At 43.9% G+C, this 23,567-nt stretch overlaps 1 protein-coding gene across 5 annotated transcripts in view; it reads right to left on the reverse strand.

Moving 5' to 3' along the window:
• The window catches only part of HYDIN (HYDIN axonemal central pair apparatus protein), a 93,103-nt gene extending 72,077 nt beyond the window's left edge, over positions 1-21,026 (reverse strand). For 3 of the 5 annotated variants that reach the window (XM_069966381.1, XM_069966384.1, XM_069966385.1), the window contains exons 1-5: positions 20,942-21,026; positions 5,013-5,110; positions 3,164-3,295; positions 1,089-1,208; positions 784-918 (exon numbers count right to left, since the gene is read on the reverse strand). In XM_069966381.1, coding sequence (XP_069822482.1) covers positions 784-918; positions 1,089-1,208; positions 3,164-3,295; positions 5,013-5,090 — 465 coding nt within the window. In that variant the 5' untranslated portion in view covers positions 5,091-5,110; positions 20,942-21,026. Of the gene's footprint in view, positions 1-783; positions 919-1,088; positions 1,209-3,163; positions 3,313-5,012; positions 5,111-20,941 lie in introns of those variants that run through there. The other 2 variants (XM_069966382.1, XM_069966383.1) reach the window with 2 other exon arrangements.
• Positions 21,027-23,567: the final 2,541 nt, after the last annotated feature.

The raw sequence follows: 23,567 nt of genomic DNA on the forward strand, positions 1-23,567 counted from the left end.
TTGAAAATCTGCAATTGGCGATATTGTAAAATTTACATGTGGCATCTGGGTCTTATAGAGAATTTCATGAGGTATCCAGATAAATCACTTTCTTTAAAGAGCATGCATCAACAAAATTTCAGACACTAAAAGTTGTTCTTTTACTGTAATCTATGTACGTTTTGTACATTGTTATAGGGGCTGCCATCTAGCATGAGCTGTTTTTAACAGCATTTAGTGGCACGCTTCACAGTAAAATTAATGGACAAAAAAATCTTGCCTCTTCAGATGAATGTGAAGCATTACGTCATTCACAGGGCGCTGCTTCTGTCGGCTGATTGTTGCAGTCGTTTGTCTTTCAACATGTTGAAAGACAAACGACTGTAATAGCAGCGATCTGCTGCCGTCGTTCCACGGAATAGAAGCGTCAGCAGCAGACTGCTGATATCCTCTATGGGCTGCCCGGACGATCTAGCGATCATCCAGGCAGCCCTTCGCGGCCCCACGTGTTCACCCGCTCGCTGCCGCCGCGTGCAATGTTGCGGCTGCGAGTGGGGAACAAGGAGCAAACGAGTGCTGACAGTGCTCTTTTGCTCCTCTATGTCACCACGCGTAATAGGGGCTTTAGTTTTAGCCCCAGTGGTGAGAATGGAAACTGTAAGATCTATATGGCAGGCTCCGGACTGATGCTGAAGACCAATCCTGAGGGTAAGCCACAGAAAACCCCTTCAAGAAATTTTGTCATTAATACCAATTAAAAATGTAAAAGCAGGACTACTCGCACTACACATGCTCATAGATTACCTTATTCTCCTCAGGAGTAAAAAGGACACGGAATGTTGATGGCATGCCTGGAGCCACTTTGTGACACACATCATTGGGGCTGATAATCTGAAAGTAGGGTGAATTCTCTTGAGTGACTTTTACCAATCGAGGAACCTGAAGGAGTTTAAAAAACAGGGTCTGTGAGGTTTACACTTCATTTAGGAGTTTAGATGCTCTAATAGACGACAAAACACAATAAGCTACAAATTGTCCCCTTATGTAGCATGATATGATATGCTGTCAGTACCAGCGGCCATCACACATAATGGGAGCCAAGAAATTACCTTGTCATTGTTCCTCAAGATGAGCGGTACCTCATATGTCTCACAGGGAATGTAGTTCTGGAATACAATTTCTGATGGGAAAGGCTGAAAAAGGGCTTGTTCTACATCCACTGAGGAGAACTACAAAACAGCAAGAATAAGTCAAAACAGTGCCCTGGTGCCTCTAGTTCTGCCCTAAAGACAAATCAACTGACAACATCTTATTTTAATCTGAATAAACCTGTTGTTTTCTATTGAGATAAGCAGTGTCATATACTTGTGAAAGACATTTATCTGCAGAATTGCAGAGAAATAAGGCTGCATTCACACTGCATTAAAGGGGTTGACCACCTTTACAAACTTTTTGTAAGATGCACTTTATAACCATGTTCACAGGACGTAACTACCACTGTAGCAGCCATAGCGGCTTCTATGGTGCCCACCGCAAGTTAAGACACTTTCTGTGAGTGAAGGCTGTATTACACAGCACAATAATTCAGATGAACCCAGCGCAGCTCAGTGCTAGCTTCCCCCTTGTTCCCCACTTGTTGCCTGTGCTATTACACACACAGAAAAGTTAGCTGGGGGAGCAAGGAGCAGCAGGGAGTGGCGACCTGAACTTATCTTTGATCATTCAAGCTGCCCATTGAAGTCAGTGGCGGTCTGCTGACGCCACTCCTATTGCACAGTGTGCTTTTTAAACATGTTGAAAGACCACGATCAGCTGACATTGTGCATGACGGCTGATGATTGTGGCCTTTTAACTTGTCCTATTACACTAAACAATTATCGGCCTAATCGGCTTGTAATCAGCCAAGTAAGGCCAAAATAATAATTATGTGTAATAGAGCCTTTTTATAAACATTTTTGTAGTTGTACAAAAAAGTTTGTAAAGGTGTCCAACCCCTTTAAGAAGTACTCCAGCACTCAAAAACTTTTTATATAATGCTGCCCCTATATTCAACATAATAAACATCTTATTAATACCTAATGACGCTCCCACAATGTCCTCCTACACTTCTGCCACTTCTGAGGCAAACCTGTGTCAGCTGTCCTGTCTCAGTCAGTGATTGGCTGGGCAAGCTGTCACTGCGAAGACAAGTTTGCTTTAGAAGGTGGAAGTGGTTAGTGGGAGACCTGAAGACACTGCAGGATGACACCTGGGGAGTGTGGTGGGGAAGAATAAGATTTTATTGTATTGTATATAAGGGCAGCATTATATAAAATGTTTTAAACTGCTGAAGTACCCCTTTAGGCAGTGTCCAACAGGGTCCATGTAATCCAGGAACTGAGATAGGTCCTGTTGCATGCATTAAGTGGATCCATAGACTGCTATTTAGCCATCAAAGGCCAAAACTACAAACGTTTGGCCTCCATTGGTTATTTACTGCTCAGTCAGAATATATGAGAAAGGGTTTGCTGGGATGGACCTGCATGTTATTCTATTTATATAGATCCTGTAAAAAAACATAAAATGCATTTTTTAACATGGATCCTTATGAACAATCCATCATCTGTCATAGGTATACACAAGCTATGTCTCTACCTTATATACCTTACATAGTGAAGTGTTCAGTGTTGCCCCTGTTCTTGTGTACCATATGTACTTTTTAAACTGAGGAATATACTGCTTCATATTCATGCTTAGCTTTAATCTTAGTTCTAACATAATTTGGCCATAACACATTATGGGCTATGGGTAGAGATGGGTAGAGATCTTAGTAGAGATGAGCAAATTTACAGTACAAATGAAGCAAATCGCTTAGTTAGCTCGGTAATCTGCTTATCAGCTGGCTGCTTATGAATTCCATGCCGCTCTATGCTGCTCTACCCTGGGTTCCTGGAAGATCTGGATCCAGTCCTGGGAAACTTCTCCCAGGATTGGGTCCAGCCTTTTCAGGCACGCGGAGTGGCACAAACTTTAAAGGCAGCCAGCTAATAAGCAGATTGCCGAGCTAACTAAGCAATTTGCTTTATTTGTACTGTAAATTAGCTCATCTCTACTAAGAGCATAAGAGCATACTAAGAACATATGGTACACAAGAACAGGGACGACACTGAACACTTCACTAATCATACTGGAGGACAGTACATACCCTCTGATGGGTGGTCTCACTCATATCCAGCATCTGAATGATCCTGGGAGGGCGCATCTCTCTAGTGTTGGCTAATCGCTGCTCTGTCGTGAAGGACATCTCTCGAAGAAATGCTGATGGAGTTACAGTCATCTAAAAGTGGGAGATAGCTAACATTGGTATATAGATAAACTGCATTTTCTGCATTAGTTAAACAGCCCTAGTTCCTTTCACTCATAAAATATAACAGGAAGGTTATGCCAAACAAATATACTGTATATCCAGAGAGTGAAGATCAGAGCAACCATGAAAATATTCTACCTAGGAGCCATATTTGACAGATTTAAAACAATGGCGGCCTAAGGTTCGTTTCACACACACACAGTGGTGGATGACTGCTATGTATGCTGCAGCAGATTTTATGATGCGGATTTAACTTGTGATTGATAAATCTGTAAACACCTATAATTTTCCCACCATGTCCCACCAGAAAGAAAATAAATTGCTTTTAATACATTGCTTTAATAAAGTTGTTAAAGGGGAACTATTAGCAGGTTAGACGAATCGAACCTGCTGATATGTGCCTATTGAGCAGGAACCTTGGCGCTGTTCCCATGCACTTAGTCGTTTGCTACTCTGTCCGGTAAGACTAGTAGGAGCCTGTCCTGCCCCCCAAGTAAGGATCCAGCCTGCCCTAATTAATAATGATTAGAAGGGTGGGCTGGCCGGGGGCGGATTGGCACTATGGGGACGGGGCAGTGCTCCTAACAACGAACTATTGCTCCAAATGGTCTTACCGGACCGTGGAGTGAACGACTAAGTGCACAGGAACAGCGCTGAGGATGAAGGTAAGAGACATACCAAGTATATATATATTTTTTTGTACATATCCATTTCCGCTGCCACCAATTGTTTTGGGAACTGCAGAGCTCTAAGCCCTGCAGGTGCTCTATTCTAGCGCAGCTGCAGTGTTATACAGAGCAGGGTCCTGGTCCCCTGGTATACTGTTCTATATATATGTTCTTATATACAGTTTACAGGAGGGAGGCTGCCTGACATAAACTTGCATGTCTACTTTTCTTACTCAAAGGGGTACTACGGAAAGCGAAAATGCAAAAAAATAAAAAAAGAACAATGCGGAAAAAAAATAAAGTTATATTATTTTGCAGTATATAAATTTTACTTTATAAACACTGTAGAATTGAAAAACATGCACGAACAACTGTTAGTGAAAAAATGTTTAAAAAGCAATAATGAATTCCCCCTCCAATGTTTAAGGTTTCCCTGTCACTAAAAAAAAATTGGTATGGTTCTGGGTGTTAAAACTCATTGCAGGAGATGGCTCTATAAACCTACTATAGAATCCGTCTTTTGCAGTGAGACAGATATGGCAGCGATCTGAGGAAAGAAGCACTCAGGTGAACTCTTTTAATTGCTTGTTCTGGTGATTGGTGGGGGGGGGGTCTCAATATACAGACCCTGATCAATTCAACTTTTGATATCTCTCTATGACATGCCAAAAGTTTTTTAAAGTGACTGTCACATTGTGATCTGTAACAAAATTCTTGCCCCTGTTGATATGACAATATGACAATATGGCCATTACTTTTATTGGCACACATATTGACCTCGGTTGCCATTATCAGCAGTGCAGCATGTTGCTGGTCCTTACCTGCCCCATGATGAACCTGTATGAGGCAATGGTGCAGTCACTGTCCTAGTGAGGGACAAGCATTATTTCTGAACATCTGTTTGACTTGATTTGTTTGTGGCCTAGATAATCCCTGGTTTCAGTCACCAACATCTGTCTGTCTAAGCTTTGCAATGATGGATAAAAAAAAAACGACCCAATTTATGAAGCACTTATTACCATGACGGCGGCCTCTTCATGTCTGGTCAGCTTGGGGTTGCGCGGAGCTTGGACTTTGCTCTGGATGCTGCTTGGCATGTCTGAGGGGCTTAGTACATCTGGAAAGAAACAAGAATGAGCTATTACTGCTGGGTACCATAGTTCTGTCTCCATTCTCCAGTACAACATCAATATCTATCCTAGGCTGTGACCTCTCTTTACACATGTACACAGCATGCCGCAGCCTTCAAGTTCAGTGCATTTACTATACAATTTCCTCATCATTTACACAACACGATAGTATACTATGCACCTTTCATACATATAGACAACAATTCTTAGTGAACAGAAACAGCCTTCTCTTCTGTTCAGCAATTTATTAACTGAAGCTGCTTCTGGAAAAGCTGGGTGACAACCAATACGACCAGCATTATAACTACCACTGGGGTTGCCACTCATTTTTCCTACACTGGGTGTTATATAGTGCTCTGCTCCATCCCTCCAAGTAACAGTTTTAATATTCAGGACTTTAGGAAAGCTGGGTGTTAGAGAAATCTGAACAGATACTAGTTGTCAGCTCACCATTGGCACAAAGTTGCAACACCATTCGCTGTGAAGCACGGAACAAGCAGTCAAGGCAACTCCCAATGGACACAAGGTGTACAACAAAAGATAATGTCCAGCCTCCAAATGTTAAAGCTTCCTTCTTTATTTAAATCTTTAAAACTGGTTCATCGATGTAGCACAACGCCAACGCGTTTTGGAGTATAACTCCTTAATCACGGCACATTGCACATGTTTAATTCACTCATATATATATGCATATAAACAGGAGTAATACAATAATAACAAAGTGCTAACATATGTTCAGGAACGCCCACCACCTTACCACCCACAGTGGGTGGGACTCCACACACGGGAGTGGGTAATATAAGACATTACTGGAAGGCATATATATATGGACAAATAAACAAGGAAAGAGAACCTTCCAGTTCTACATTAATTTACACATTAAGATGCAGTTATGGCATCTAATACTACTCTATATATATAGGCTAGGTCATCTTTTCTGTTTAAACGCAGACACAGAAGGGAGCGGCAATGTAATTCTAATTTTCAATGGGCTTCTCTAATGGTGCATTTACACAGGCAGATTTATCTGACAGATTTTTAAAGCCAAAGCCAGGAACAGACCATAAACAAGGAACGGGTCATAAAGGAAAAACTGAGATTTCTCCTTTTTTCAAATCCATTCCTGGTTTTGGTTTCCAAAATCTGTCAGATAAATCTGCCTGTGTAAACGCGCCATAAGCCGAACCTGAGGCAGCCAGTCCCCCCTCTCTGTGGACAATTAACTCTTTCTATGCCACATATTTACATGGAAGACATATTACCCCTGTAACAGTCCACAAAATGTTTGGATAGTCCCAACAAAGGCTGAAGTAATGTGGCCCTAATAGTTACTGATTAGAGATGGACGAACCTCGAGCATGCTCGAGTCCATCCGAACCCGAACTTTCGCCATTTGATTAGCGGTGGCTGCTGAAGTTGGATAAAGCCCTAAGGCTATGTGGAAAACATGGATATAGTCATTGGCTGTATCCATGTTTTCCAGACAACCTTAGAGCTTTATCCAAGTTCAGCAGCCACCGCTAATCAAATGCCGAAAGTTCGGGTTCGGATGGACTCGAACCCGATTCGCTCATCTCTATTGCTGATACATCTCCCAGGCATTCCGCTATGCACTTTTGAAATTTGCAGACAGTACATCCCACATATTGAATATCGCATTGTGTGCATATAGCCAAATACACAACATGAGTGCTCTCACAACTGATTTAAAAATTCTCACATGATAAATCCCGTCTGAGAAAATTCTTATGAATAACCACGCCCACAATGCAAAAAACAGCCGTAGGCTGTCATATTCACACATGCACCGAGCTACACTGTTTAGTAAATCTGACGAAGGTCTGTGCACATCACACATACGCCAAAAAAGAAAGAAACACAAGGTACACTGCTTGATACATGTCCCCCAAAGTGTCTTTGTGAGACCATATATTTGCAGGAGGGATACCTCAGTAATGCGCACCTACAGTAGGCAAATACTCCAGGGCGTATCATTAAGCATACTTGGTGACAGTATATTTGCTAGTGACACCTGCCCCTCTGCCCACAGATAAAATATTGGCACAATTCTCATCCGCATAAAGTATCGGTAAGGCTGGGTTCACACTGCGTTTTTGCAATCCGTTTAATGTATACGTTTTATGGAAAAAATGGATGCAAGAAACGGATGCAATTGTGTGTGTGTAACCGGATGGGTTTATTTCAGATTGTTAAAGTGTCTTATTCATGTGATAGGAAGGAATGTAGTGTTTTCATGTCTTATTTGTATCTATCCATCTATCTATCTATCTATCTATCTATCTATCTATCTATCTATCTATCTATCTTAGCTGGCTGTGTAAGTGGGATTGGTTTGTATTTAGCTATGTGCATGGTATAGGTAGATGTATTGTTATGTCAACTGTTCGGCCATAAACCTCCCCAGTAGTGTCAACATTGGAGGACACAGTTGTTGTTATTGTCCAAATGCATGTAGCTGTAATTGTACAACCACATTTTGCTTGGTAAACATGTACAAAGCCTGGGAAACTTCCATTCATGGTCATCAGTGGTCTACATAGACATTTCTGGAAGCACATCACCCCCCACCCAAACTTACTATAAAGATCGGGGGTATGTAGCTTCTAGTCAGCCTCAGCTGGGACCATGGATGGAAGGTGCCCAGCACCCTGTCATCGAGCGAGATGGGTGTATATTAGTCCATAATATACAATGGGGCTCCCCATTTCATTGTGGAAGGAACATCTATGCATCTGTACCATCTGTAACTGCAGCTAAGTATAATTCTATGTAATTAATCTCTTATTTTCCTATAAATCTGTGTGGTTATAGCCTTCTCAGACTATTATCAAAAGCAACCGGTTACAGTGTGTCATCCGTTTGGATCCGTTTACCATTGACTTTCATTATTGAAAGAAAACGGATTGAAACAGATACACTTTTTTAATGTACAGAAAAGTAGTGTTGTAACTGGAACAGAACAGGGTCTTACTGGCAAAGGGATCAGACAGACCTGTACGCTGCATTGGTTTCTAGCCAATGGTTTTCTATAATGCCTTCCTTATTCTCCTCTAATAGTATATTATGTTTGATATGGCCTGGCCCATGAAGCATAGGCTGACACCCAGCCCTGCTGTGTCCTAAAATCCCTGTTTCATATCTTCTATCTGTGCTCCATGCAGGGACAGTAATCCATCCTTAGCAAGCAGATTACAGCTGTCAGGGGGATTAGAGCTGACCTGACACTCTGAATATGGGTTATGTTTACTGCAATACGAATAATGTTAAGCTGCCTTCTTGGAGCTCTGCACCAGCCAAGCCCTGTAACAGCAGTGTCCACTGGATGACTTCATGATGCTGAGGGCTACTACCTGCCCAGGGCCAGGGCCTTCACCTGCAGCCAACACTCCTGCTGTTCCGTTACATGAATGGCGATTCGCAGATCCTGCTGCTGTGCCAGGACCCATGGATTGAGAATTTCTCGGAATGTAAAGAAACTATCATATGCCTAACAACTTTAGTTTACACCCCTACCATCCTGCATAAATTGCAGGGCCACTATGCAAATATATTACTTACACTAACCCTCAGTAACAGCTTACATTATACTACAGAGCTGTGCACATTATGCTACTGGCGTAGTTATTGGCCTAGATTTATCAGTCTGTCTGAGATGAAAATCAGACACATTGATCCTGGGTTGCACCCTTTGACATACTCCAGAGTGGTCCAGAGAATTGCACAGCCTAATACTGGACCAGCCATGACTAGGCTGAAATTAGGAAGGCATCAGGGTGGGAATGGGTCAGGGTTAGGTTAGCAGGAGGAAGATGAGATGAGTGATTTAGGTGGGTAGGTAGGTGGCATCTGCAGCTATCCATAGGAGGAGGAAGGAGTTGTTACCTGTCTCCGTCGGCCAGACTAAGGCCCCTATTCCACGGGACGATTATCGTTCGAATTATCGTTACATCGTTCGGATCTAAACGATATTCGTTCGGTTGAATAGCAGTTAACGATTAAACGACGAACGAGAAATCGTTGATCGTTTAATAAGACCTGGACCTATTTTTAGCGTTGCTCATTCGCAAATCGTTCACATTGAATAAGACATTGTTCGCTCGCAGTAGCAACGAACGCAATACCGACGACAAGACGACCGCAAGAACGATCATAAGTAACGTTTAATGTTCCATGGAAATGGGTGAACGATTTCAGGCCGTTAGCAATAGCGGTCGTTTGAAATCGTTTATCGTTAACGATTATGCGAACGATAATCGTCCCATGGAAACGATTAGTGACTTTACGGCCGATAGGAGGCAACCATCAGCCGACATCGTTCATGTCGGCTGATCGTTGAAGTTGTTTGTCTTTCAACATGTTGAAAGACAAACGACTTATATAACAACGATCTGCTGCCGTCGCTCCTTGGAACATCAATGATCAATGACACACGAATGATTTTTCGATCGTTGCCTGCAATTACACAGAACGATTATCGTTTGAATTCAAACGATATAACGATTTTTCGCATGATAATCGGTTCGTGTAATAGGGCCCTTTTAAACGATCTGCTGCCCTCGCTCCGCGGAAGAGGAGCGGCGGCAGCAGACCGCTGCTGTATGCTATGGGCTGCCCAGACAATCTAGCGATCACCCGGACAGCCCCTCCGCAGCTCCCTACGGCCCCTCTCGCACTCACCGGGAAACGAGGAGCAACCGAGCGCTAATAGCGCTCGTTTCCTCCTGTCAGTCGGCCCGTGGAATAGTGGCCAGTGAACAGCTCGGCCTTTACGAGTGTCAGTACATTGGCTAAGGAAGAGGATTTATGGACCTGTTGTTTGACCTTGTAGGTTAAGAAGGTCTTGATCGACTTTATTAAAAAGTGAATTGCAGAGGCTTTAAGTTGTAACTTCTGGGCCCTAGTGTGATATCTATAACAGGGCCCCACGTCTCTCTGTGACCTCTTTATGTATGTTCAGTAATGTTTCCCTTTCTCTCCTATAGGTCCCATCCATTGTTTTCTATAGTAACAGGGCTTGCTGTTCTCTAAATGCTGTAGGGAACAGCTCAGGTAAGATGGCTGCCCTCATAATAAGCTTTTCTATGGATAAGCTTTGATTAATTGCACTTAATAAATGTTTGATAATATGGGCCTGAGATTCTGTACTCTAGTTGTATATGTCTACATACTTCTTTGTTAGTCCTTGGTCTGTGTTACATTTCTAGTAAACACAGATCCCTCCGGGATCAATTACATCCACACTCACAGGTTACTACAGCAAGATATACCAAACTAGCCTGACAATATAATGTGGGAGCAGCTGGCAGGTGATGCCATGTTATCAATAGACAAACACTCAACCATAATACTGTCCCACTTCAAGAAGCCCATCATTGTCAGTTAGTAACTATGCTCCGGCCAATTCCTGCTGGTACCGGCTTACTGTCTTGGAATCCCTTTCTTGATGGGACGCTGACGTATAGCTAGGACGTACTGCTTTAGCATTGTGAAGCTAGCCTTATTCCTGATGAAGAAAACAGATTGTTTTGAAATGCGTAGGAGTACCCTCGCAGCATAGACAGCCTGCGGACTCCTGTTCTCAGTTTTCACAGTTCTTATGGCAAGGCTTGTCGCCTCTGGAGAGTGAACCAGAAAGGCCCCCCCCCCCTGTGTTTTTCATCATCATTTTGTACAGACTTGTATCTACTTATTATCTCTTCTCAAGACGCACAACTAAGATCCTCCACGTCCCTTATCAATTCATATATGCTCTCACATTGATTTCTGCAAGAAATTGCTTTGATGTCTGACATAACAGGGCCATTGCTTTGAAAGTTCAGCCTAGATATTTTTGCATTTCTTTACTTTTTTCTACATTAAATATTCCGTTTCCCACTTCCCACAGCTCAGGAATGCATCTTGTACCTGGTTTGGCTCTATGCGGAGGAGGCAGGGCAGGCATGGAGGTTGTAGCTGCAGCAACTAGCAGAGAAAAGGATTCACTGCTGATCCTGTTTGATATGAAAGGGGTACTCCAAAGACTTTTTTTTGCTAATGCATTTCTATAATAAAATTGCAGTTCCCTGCTGTACTGCTGTACAGTTCCCCTGTGTACTGTATAATCTTATATACAGTACCTGGGGAGAGGCTGACCGACATGATCGCAATGTGTGTGGCTATCATTAGTAGTAGTTCTAACAAAGCAACTGATAGCAGAAATTGTGTCAGGGAGCCCCTCCGCCCCCCGGTACTGTATATAAAATATACTTTACAGGGGGGCGGCAAGACCTTGCTCCACATAGCCATGTGTGGCAGTGCTTGATCAGAGCAGAGAATTATGAACTGCGGGGCTGTCCTGACACAAACATCGGTGGCAGCAGACGGGCCTGTGCCGCTCCTTGCTGCTGCCATGGATATGTGGAGTTGATATGTAAATAAACTATACATTTAATTTTATAAAGTTATAATACAAAATAATATAACTTTACTAAAGTAATGTATTAGCAAAAAAAAGTTTAGTCTCCGCAGTATTCCTTTAACCCTTTAAGGACGGGGCCAATTTTCGTTTTTGCGTTTTCGTTTTTTCCTCCTTGTGTTTAAAAGGCTATAGCACTTGCATTTTTCCCCCTAGAAACCCACATGAGCCCTTATTTTTTGCGTCACTAATTGTACTTTGCAATGACAAGCTGAATTTTTGCATAAAGTACACTGCGAAACCATAAAAAAATTCAAAGTGTAGTGAAATTGAACAAAAAAAACGCATTTCTTTTATTTGGGGGTATTTGTTTGTATGCCATTCACCCTGGGGTAAAACTGACTTGTTATGCATGTTCCTCAAGACGTTACGATTACAATGATATATAACATGTATAACTTTTCTTTTATCTGATGGCCTGTAAAAAATTCAAACCATTGTTAACAAATATACGTTCCTTAAAATCGCTCCATTCCAAGGCTTATAACGCTTTTATCCTTTGGTCTATGGGGCTGTGTGAGGTGTCATTTTTTGCGCCATAATGTTTACTTTCTATCGGTACCTTGATTGCGCATATACGACTTTTTGAAATTTTGCACTTTGGGATTTTTTTGCGCTTACGCCGTTTACCCTGTGAGATTAGTAATGTAATTAATTAATAGTTCGGGCGATTACGCACGCAGCGATAGCAAACATGTTTATTTATTTACTTTTATTTAAAACATGGGAAAAGGGGGGTGATTCAAACTTTTATTAGGGGAGGGGGCTTTTTACTAATAACAATCCTTTTTTTTTTTTTTACACATATACTAGAAGCCCCCCTGGGGGACTTCTAGTATATACTGTAAAGAGTAATACAGCAAAGATCAATGAGATCGGCACTTGTTTGCTTTCGGCTGCTGTCAACAAACGAGTGCCGAGCCGGGGTCGGCGCCATTTTGAAGCGGACCCCAGCCGACACCACACATGGAGATCGCTCCTCCGGGACAACGTCCCGGAGGAGCGATCTCCCCCACTAGACACCAGGGAACGGCTGCCTCCGGTAATCAACTTTGACAGCTGCCTCCGATTACTTTATTAGCGGGCACGGCGATCAGACCGTGCCCGTTAATAGCTGCGGTCCCGGGCTACACGGGGCACCCGGGATCGCGGCGGTTCAGAGCGGGGTTGCCGCGCGGCCCCGCTCTGAACACCCCCTAGGGACATATGACGTACCGGTACGTCATATGTCCCTAAGAGGTTAAACCTCCGCGTGGGTTCAGAACCAGAGTTGACATGTTGATATAGAATGTAGGCTTAGAATAATGACATATAATGTTGGCTTAGAATGTTTACATAGAATGAAGGCTTAGGGTCCTATTCCACGATCAACGATGTAAACTATTCCACAGCCCGACAATCGTTAGCGAGGGCTGCAGGCCTTGTTTCATACATTACCTGTCCAGGCCCAGGTCTTCTCCTTCTCCCAGTCCCGCACGGCAGCATCAGCTTCGGAGCAGCCTGTCTGAACTGACAGACTGCTCAGCCAATCACTGGCCACGGCGGTCATGGGCAGTGATTGGCTGAGCAATCTGTCAGCTCAGACAGGCTGCTCCGAAGCTGATGCTGCCGCGCGGGGCCGGGAGAAGAAGACCTGCGTCTGGACAGGTAATGTATGATGTTTGTGAAATCGTCGGTCGCCCGACCGATGATTTTAGGTTTGAACCTAAATGAACAATCAGCCAATGACACGGGCCGATTCAGCCGATTATCGCTCCGTGGAATAGGGACCTTAGAATGTTTACATAGAATGCAGGCTGTAATGTTTACATAGAATGAAGGCTTAGAATGTTTACATAGAATGAAGGCTCAGAATGTTTACATAGAATGAAGGCTTAGAATGTTTACATAGAATGCAGGCTTAGAATGTTGAAATAGAAAGAAGGCTTAGAATGTTGAAATAGAAAGAAGGCTTACAATGTTAACAAAAAGTTGGCTTAGAATGTTGACATAGAAAGTTGGTTTAGAATGTTGACATAGAATGAAGGCTTAGAATGTTATAGTTGAACATAGACATAAGACTGATTAGATTCTAAGGTCCCAGATTCTTGCTCATGGTACCTACTATAGTCTAGACCAGCGCTTCTCAAACTTTTTCTACTGAAGCCTCACCCAAAAGACAAAATGATGCCTGGGCCTCACCAGACTGACCAAGGCGAATCTGGGGACTGACCTCCTATGATAGAAGTCCATGCAAATATAAAACCTATAGCTCAGCCTACTCTCTATTTGTCTCCTAATTTCTGTATAATATTAAATTACAAAATGAGTCAATAATAATGTTCCTAAAGCAGAGATTATTGCTGTCAGGGAAAGGATTGTGCGGCTTATGGTCACTTTTGTGAGAACTGCCTCCTCAGCTGTGCCTCACCAGCAACTAGAGGGCGTCCCACTGGTGAGGCCCGCCTCACAGTTTGAGAAGCACTGGTCTAGACTACTGTTTGTGGCCTTCTTTCTTAGGGTGGTATTACACGGGCCGAGCAGGGCCCGATAATACCTGTAAACGAGCGCCGATCTGCTAGATCGCTGCTCGTTTACTGGCTTTATTACACCGCCCGATAATCGTTTGACAAGAGCTGCAAGGACATCGTTACCGATGTCCTTGCAGCCCTTGCTAAACTGGCATACATTACCCATCCACGTTCCAGGGCTGCTCCTGCCGTCCGCTCCTCCTGGGGTCCCGTGCGCGCTCTAGCTTCACAGCGTCCTGTCAGCTGGTAGGCCGATCAGCCAATCACAGGCCGGGACCGCCGCGGCCTGTGATTGGCTGAGCGGCCTATCTGCTGACAGGCCGCTGTGAAGCTACAGCGCGCACGGGACCCCAGGAGAAGCGGACGGCAGGAGCAGCCCTGGAACGTGGATGGGTAATGTATATCGTTAGTCGCCGGCCACGCACCGCTATTACACGTTGTGTTGCGCGGTCGGCGCCCGACAAAAATAGGGTCTAACCTATATCAACGATCAGCCGATGATCGTTGTCATCGGCTGATCGTTGCATTTATTACATGGAGCGATAATCGGCCGAATCGGGCCAGTTCGGACGATTATCGTTCCGTGTAATAGTACCCTTAGACTCCTGCTCAGCACCTCTGGCTGGCCTACCTCAAGTGCAAAGAGGCAGGCCGTTGCACGGCTGAAGAACACAGCCGAGCCACAGAGACCCCCACACTGCCAAAGTACAAAGAAGTAATGTACCTTATAGTACATTCACTTTAAGATTTGGTCCACTGTGGCTGGAGCTCTATTACAGCAGCCCGTGCTGTACATATAACATTGCAGAAGAGGATGGCATCTCTCCGATGCTCAGTAAAAACCCGAGATAGAAGACACATCAGATAAGCTGTCATGCATATTTGAATAAATAAGTGCTCTGTGACCTATATCCTGGCATCTGCAGTCACTTCCATTAATAAGGGGGCACTGCCTCACAAAAAAACAAAAAAAATCAGACATACATTTATATACAGGACGTCCAAGAGCCACTTTAAAGGGGTAGTGCACCCAAAAAATTTTTCTTTCAAATCAACTGCTGCCATGAAGTGCCAGAGATTTGTAATTTACTTCTATTAAAAAATCTCAAGCCTTCCAGTACTTATCAGCTGATGTATGCCCAGCAGGAAGTGGTATTATTTCCAGTCTGAAGAGCAGGAGAGGTTTTCTATGGGGATTTGCTCCTTCTCTGGACAGTTCCTGACATGGACAGAGGTGGTAGCAGAGAGCACTGTGTCAGACAGGAAAGAAAACACCACTTCCTGCTGGACACACAGCAGCTGATAAGTACTGGAAAGCTTGAGATTTTTTAATAGAAGTAAATTACAAATCTCTGGCACTTCATGGCAGCAGTTGATTTGAAGGAAAAAAATTTTTTGTGCACTACCCCTTTAAGGCTGGTTTCACACAAGCATATTACATACACTTTCTTGTGTCAGTATTACAGATGAAAGTCCCAGCTGTGATTCTGAAATGAGCAGCAGATAATGTTTTTGTTCACCTCCAGAACTCTACTGAACGTAACTAGCAAGACACACAGACGTTAACGGTAACACATACGTTGCAATGGCAACTGTCACAGCACACTTTTATCACGTGTGAACCCAGTCTGACATGTGTGACATTACCCTGGTGTAAAGAGAACACCTGTATTGCATGTGTGCCACAGAGGAGGAGTCTGTAATACTTGCCCGCTCTTAAACCGTTATTGAGTGTCTATATTACATGGTAGAGTAGCAGCACTAGAAGTGTTACTCAAGGCAGAATGTCTGTATCATACACTGCTCAAAAAAATAAAAGGAACAACACAATATAACTCCAAGTAAATAAAACTTCTGTGAAATCAAACTGTCCACTTATGCTGCGTTTACACGGAATGATTATTGCTCGAATTTTCGCAATAACGATCGTATTTGAGCGATAATCGTTCTGTGTAAACACAGCAATCGATCAAGCGATGAGCGAAAAATCGTTCATTTTGATCTTTCAACATGTTCTCAAATCGTCGTTCGTCGTTCGCTGAAAATTCGCAGATCGCTTCGTGTAAACAGTCTTTCAAAGATTCACCCTATGTAAAAGATGGGCTTAAGCGATCTTAAAAATGATTCTTCTAACGATTTTTCTCCATCTAAATGCTGATTGTTATAAAAACCAAATCGTTGCTTCAAAATCGTTAATCGTTCGATTGTTCCGTGTAAACCCAGCATTAGGAAGCAACACTGATTGACAACCAATTTCACACGCTATTGTGCAAATGGAATTGAAAAACAGGTGTAAATTATTGGCAGGACATATTCAATAAAGGAATGGTTCTACAGGTGGGGACCACAGACCACTTCTAAGTACCTATGCTTTCTGGCTGATATTTTTGTCACTTTTGAATGTCGGTGGTGCTTTCACATTCCTGGAAGCATGAGACGGACTCTACAACCCACACAAGTGGCTCAGGTAGTGCAGCTCATCCAGGATGGCACATCATTGCGAGCTGTGGCAAGAAGGTTTGCTGTGTCTGTCAGCGTAGTGTCTAGAGGCTGGAGGCGCAGACAGGAGACAGGCCAGTACACCAGGAGACGTGGGGGAGGCCATAGAAGGGCAACAACCCAGCAGCAGGACCACTACTTCAGCCTTTGTGCAAGGAGGAACAGGAGAAGTACTGCCAGAGCCCTGCAAAATGACCTCCAGCAGGCCACAAATGTGCATGTGTCTGCACAAACAGTTAGAAACTCCATGAGAATGGCATGAGGGCCCGATATCCACAGATGGGGGTTGTGCTCACAACTCAACAGCGTGCAGGACGATTGGCATTTGCCACAGAACACCAGGATTGGCAAATTTGCCACTGGCGCCCTGTGCTCTTCACAGATGAAAGCAGGTTCACATTGAGCACATGTGACAGATGTGACAGAGTCTGGAGACACCAAGGAGAGCGATCTGCTGCCTGCAACTTCCTTCAGCATGACCGGTTTGGCAGTGGGTCAGTTATGGTGTGGGGCGGCATTTCTTTGGAGGGCCGCACAGCCCTCCCTGTGCTCGCCGGAGGTAGCCTGACTGCCATTAGGTACTGAGATGAGATCCTTAGACCCCATGTGAGACCATAAGATAGTGCAGTTTGCCCTGGGTTTGTCATACTGGAGGGCTCGGGCCTCCTCTCTCCGCGCGGTAGAAATGACATGTCAATTCTTCCGAGCAGAGAGGCGCGGAGAGAGGCACATCTAGTGTAATATGACACATGTGATACAGGCACTCACCGTGTAATAAACACATTCCGCTCAAGGAGGTTGCTAAACATAACAACATGCATCTACCTCACCAGCTCCAGCCAGGGGTCTGCTGTCCCCCGCCTGCTTCCTGATCTGAATGGGGACCCAGGTCATGACGTGTCAGCCCCACTCAGTAAGTCAGGGGCCGGAGCGGGGTTCCACTTTAACCCCTGACTGGCTGAGTCGACCTGACACGTCACAACCTATATGATATTACACCAGTAATACAGAAACTCCCTTTGTGATATTAAACTAAAATACAGACCCTCCTTACCTGAGATCACACATGTAATACACGCTCTTTGTGTAATATCACACATGTAACACACACACACTGTGTAATAACACACATGTAATACACCCTCTGTGTAATATCACACATGTAACACACACTCTGTTTAATATCACACATGTAACACACACTCTGTTTAATATCACACATGTAACACACTCTGTGTAATATCACACATGTAACACACTCTGTGTAATATCACACACGTAACACACTCTCTGTGTAATATCACACATGTAACACATTCTGTGTAATATCATACATGTAACATACTCTGTGTAATATCACACATGTAACACACTCTGTGTAATATCACACATGTAGCACACACTCTCTGTGTAATGTCACACATGTAACACACTCTATGTAATATCAGACATGTAACACACTCTGTGTAATATCACACATGTAACACACTCTCTGTGTAATATCACACATGTAACACACACTGTGTAATATCACACATGTAACACACTCTGTGTAATATCACACATGTAACACACTCTGTGTAATATCACACATGTAACACACTCTCTGTGTAATATCACACATGTAACACACACTCTGTTTAATATCACACATGTAACACACTCTGTGTAATATCACACATGTAACACACTCTGTGTAATATCACACATGTAACACACTCTCTGTGTAGTATCACACATGTAACACATTCTGTGTAATATCATACATGTAACATACTCTGTAATATCACACATGTAACACACTCTGTGTAATATCACACATGTAGCACACACTCTCTGTGTAATGTCACACATGTAACGCACTCTATGTAATATCAGACATGTAACACACTCTGTGTAATATCACACATGTAACACACTCTCTGTGTAATATCACACATGTAACACACTGTGTAATATCACACATGTAACACACTCTGTGTAATATCACACATGTAACACACTCTGTGTAATATCACACATGTAACACACTCTCTGTGTAATATCACACATGTAACACATTCTGTGTAATATCATACATGTAACACACTCTGTGTAATATCACACATGTAACACACTCTCTGTGTAATATCACACATGTAACACATTCTGTGTAATATCATACATGTAACATACTCTGTGTAATATCACACATGTAACACACTCTGTGTAATATCACACATGTAACACACTCTGTGTAATATCACACATGTAACACATTCTGTGTAATATCATACATGTAACATACTCTGTGTAATATCACACATGTAACACACTCTGTGTAATATCACACATGTAACACATTCTGTGTAATATCATACATGTAACACACTCTGTGTAATATCACACATGTAACACACTATCTGTGTAATATCACACATGTAACACATTCTGTGTAATATCATACATGTAACATACTCTGTGTAATATCACACATGTAACACACTCTGTGTAATATCACACATGTAACACATTATCTGTGTAATATCACACATGTAACACACTCTGTGTAATATCACACATGTAACACATTATCTGTGTAATATCACACATGTAACACACTCTGTGTAATATCACACATGTAGCACACACTCTCTGTGTAATGTCACACATGTAACGCACTCTATGTAATATCAGACATGTAACACACTCTGTGTAATATCACACATGTAACACACTCTCTGTGTAATATCACACATGTAACGAACTCTGTGTAATATCATACATGTAACACTCTGTGTAATATCACACATGTAGCACACTCTGTAATATCACACATGTAACACACTCTCTATGTAATATCACACATGTAGCACACTCTGTGTAATATCACACATGTAGCACACTCTCTGTGTAATATCACACATGTAACACACTCTGTGTAATACCACACATGTAGCACACACTCTCTGTGTAATATCACACCTGTAACACACTCTCTGTGTAATATCACACATGTAGCAAACTCTCTGTGTAATATCACACATGTAACACACTCTGTAATATCACACATGTAACACATTATCTGTGTAATATCACACCTATAACACACTCTGTGTAATATCACACATGTAACACACTCTATGTAATATCACACATGTAGCACACACTCTCTGTGTAATATCACACCTTTAACACACTCTCTGTGTAATATCTCACCTGTAACACACTCTCTGTGTAATATCACACATGTAGCACACTCTCTGTGTAATATCACACCTGTATCACACTCTCTGTGTAATATCACACATGTAGCACACTCTGTGTAATACCACACATGTAGCACACACTCTCTGTGTAATATCACACCTGTAACACACTCTCTGTATAATATCACACATGTAACACACTCTGTGCAATATCACACATGTAAAACACTCTCTGTGTAATATCACACATGTAGCACACACTCTCTGTGTAATATCACACATGCAGCACACTCTGTGTAATATCACACATGTAGCACACTCTGTGTAATACCACACATATAGCACACACTCTCTGTGTAATATCACACCTGTAACACACTCTCTGTGTAATATCACACATGTAGCACACTCTCTGTGTAATATCACACATGTAACACATTATCTGTGTAATATCACACCTGTAACACACTCTGTGCAATATCACACATGTAACACACTCTCTGTGTAATATCACACATGTAGCACACACACTCTCTGTGTAATATCACACATGCAGCACACTCTGTGTAATATCACACATGTAACATACTCTGTAATATCACACATGTAGCACACTCTGTAATATCACACAAGTAGCACACTCTCTGTGTAATATCACACATGTAACACACTCTATGTAATATCACACATGTAACACACTCTGTGTAATATCACACATGTAACACACTCTGTGTAATATCACACATGTAACACACTCTGTGTAATATCACACATGTAACACACTCTCTGTGTAATATCACACATGTAACACACTCTGTGTAATATCACACATGTAACACACTCTGTGTAATATCACACATGTAACACACTCTCTGTGTAATATCACACATGTAACACACTTTATGTAATATCACACATGTAACACACTCTATGTAATATCACACATGTAGCACACTCTGTAATACCACACATGTAGCACACGCTCTCTGTGTAATATTACACATGTAACACACACTGTCTGTGTAATATCACACATGTAGCACACTCTCTATGTAATATCACACATGTAACACACACTGTCTGTGTGATATCACACATGTAACACAAGGTCCCTGCGTGCTCTCTGATGCTTTGTGTTGCACTTACCGACTTCGTGATGTTAAGTTCTCTCCGTTGCTCTCTGTTCCTGTGAGGCCGTTTACCGTCGTCACCATAACAACCAGAGGAAACTTGCCAACAAGCTGCGCACTGATTGGCTGACCTCGCGTCCCCTGTTACTGTAGAGACCGGATATATCGCCTACAGGTTAGAGCCGCAATACAGATGCTGTCACATAGCGATATCCCTCTTCCTGTGGCCGCAGCTCACTGGCCCCCGCTCCAATGGCATCCCCTCCAATAACCCCTAACTGACCCCTCTCCTGATGTGATACCCTCAGGGAACCCCATGCATAATCCATTATGTAAAAACCTTTCTACTTTAAACCAGTTTAACGTATCTCCCCTCTCCAGCTATATCCCCCTCACTGATCTCCCCTCTCCAGCTATATCCCACTCACTGATCTCCCCTCTCCCGCTATATCCCCCCCTCACTGATCTCCCCTCTGCAGCTATATCCCCCCTCACTGATCTCCCCTCTGCAGCTATATCCCCCTCACTGATCTCCCCTCTACAGCTATATCCCCCTCACTGATCTCCCCTCTACAGCTATATCCCCCTCACTGATCTCCCCTCTGCAGATATATCCCCCTCACTGATCTCCCCTCTCCAGCTATATCCTCCTCACTGATATCCCCTCTGCAGCTATATCCCCCTCACCGATCTGCCCTCTGCAGCTATATCCTCCTCACCGATCTCTCCTCTGCAGATATATCCCCCTCACTGATCTCCCCTCTCCAGCTATATCCCCCTCACTGATCTCCCCTCTACAGCTATATCCCCCCTCACTGATCTCCCCTCTGCAGCTATATCCCCCTCACTGATCTACCCTCTGCAGCTATATCCTCCTCACTGATCTCCCCTCTGCAGCTATATACCAGTGACTGATCTCCCCTCTGCAGCTATATCCCCCTCACTGATCTCCCCTCTACAGCTAAATCCCCCCTCACTGATCTCCCCTCTGCAGCTATATCCCCCTCACTGATCTCCCCTCTCCAGCTATATCCTCCTCACTGATCTCCCTTCTCCAGCTATATCCTCCTCACTGATCTCCCCTCTGCAGCTATACCCCCCTCACTGATCTCCCCTCTCCAGCTATATCCCCCTCACTGATCTCCCCTCTCCAGCTATATCCTCCTCACTGATCTCCCCTCTCCAGCTATATCCTCCTCACTGATCTCCCCTCTGCAGCTATATCCCCCTCACTGATCTCCCCTCTGCAGCTATATCCCCCTCACTGATCTCCCCTCTCCAGCTATTTCCCCCTCACTGATCTCCCCTCTCCAGCTATATCCTCCTCACTGATCTCCCCTCTCCAGCTATATCCTCCTCACTGATCTCCCCTCTCCAGCTATATCCCCCACTGATCTCCCCTCTGCAGCTATATCCCCCCTCACTGATTTCCCCTCTGCAAATATATCCCCCTCACTGATCTCCCCTCTCCAGCTATATCCCCCTCACTGATCTCCCCTCTCCAGCTATATCCCCCTCACTGATCTCCCCTCTCCAGCTATATCCTCCTCACTGATCTCCCCTCTGCAGCTATATCCCCCCTGACTGATCTCCCCTCTGCAGCTATATCCCCCTAACTGATTTCCCCTCTGCAGCTATATCCTCCTCACTGATCTCCCCTCTCCAGCTATATCCCCCTCACTGATATCCCCTCTGCAGCTATATCCCCCTCACTGATCTACCCTCTCCAGCTATATCCTCCTCACTGATCTCCCCTCTCCAGCTATATCCTCCTCACTGATATCCCCTCTGCAGCTATATCCCCCTCACTGATCTGCCCTCTGCAGCTATATCCTCCTCACCGATCTCTCCTCTGCAGATATATCCCCCTCACTGATCTCCCCTCTCCAGCTATATCCCCCTCACTGATCTCCCCTCTACAGCTATATCCCCCCTCACTGATCTCCCCTCTGCAGCTATATCCCCCTCACTGATCTCCCCTCTGCAGCTATATCCTCCTCACTGATCTCCCCTCTGCAGCTATATCCCAGTGACTGATCTCCCCTCTCCAGCTATATACTCCTCACTGATCTCCCCCCTACAGCTAAATCCCCCCTCACTGATCTCCCCTCTGCAGCTATATCCCCCTCACTGATCTCCCCTCTGCAGCTATATCCCCCTCACTGATCTGCCCTCTGCAGCTATATCCTCCTCACTGACCTCCCCTCTCCAGCTATATCCCCCTCACTGATCTCTCCTCTCCAGCTATACCCCCCTCACTGATCTCCCCTCTCCAGCTATATCCCCCTCACTGATCTCCCCTCTCCAGCTATATCCTCCTCACTGATCTCCCCTCTCCAGCTATATCCTCCTCACTGATCTCCCCTCTGCAGCTATATCCCCCTCACTGATCTCCCCTCTGCAGCTATATCCCCCTCACTGATCTCCCCTCTCCAGCTATTTCCCCCTCACTGATCTCCCCTCTCCAGCTATATCCTCCTCACTGATCTCCCCTCTCCAGCTATATCCTCCTCACTGATCTCCCCTCTCCAGCTATATCCCCCACTGATCTCCCCTCTGCAGCTATATCCCCCCTCACTGATTTCCCCTCTGCAAATATATCCCCCTCACTGATCTCCCCTCTCCAGCTATATCCCCCTCAC

This window comes from Dendropsophus ebraccatus, chromosome 4 (assembly GCF_027789765.1).
Source record: "Dendropsophus ebraccatus isolate aDenEbr1 chromosome 4, aDenEbr1.pat, whole genome shotgun sequence".
NCBI classification, from domain to species: domain Eukaryota; kingdom Metazoa; phylum Chordata; class Amphibia; order Anura; family Hylidae; genus Dendropsophus; species Dendropsophus ebraccatus.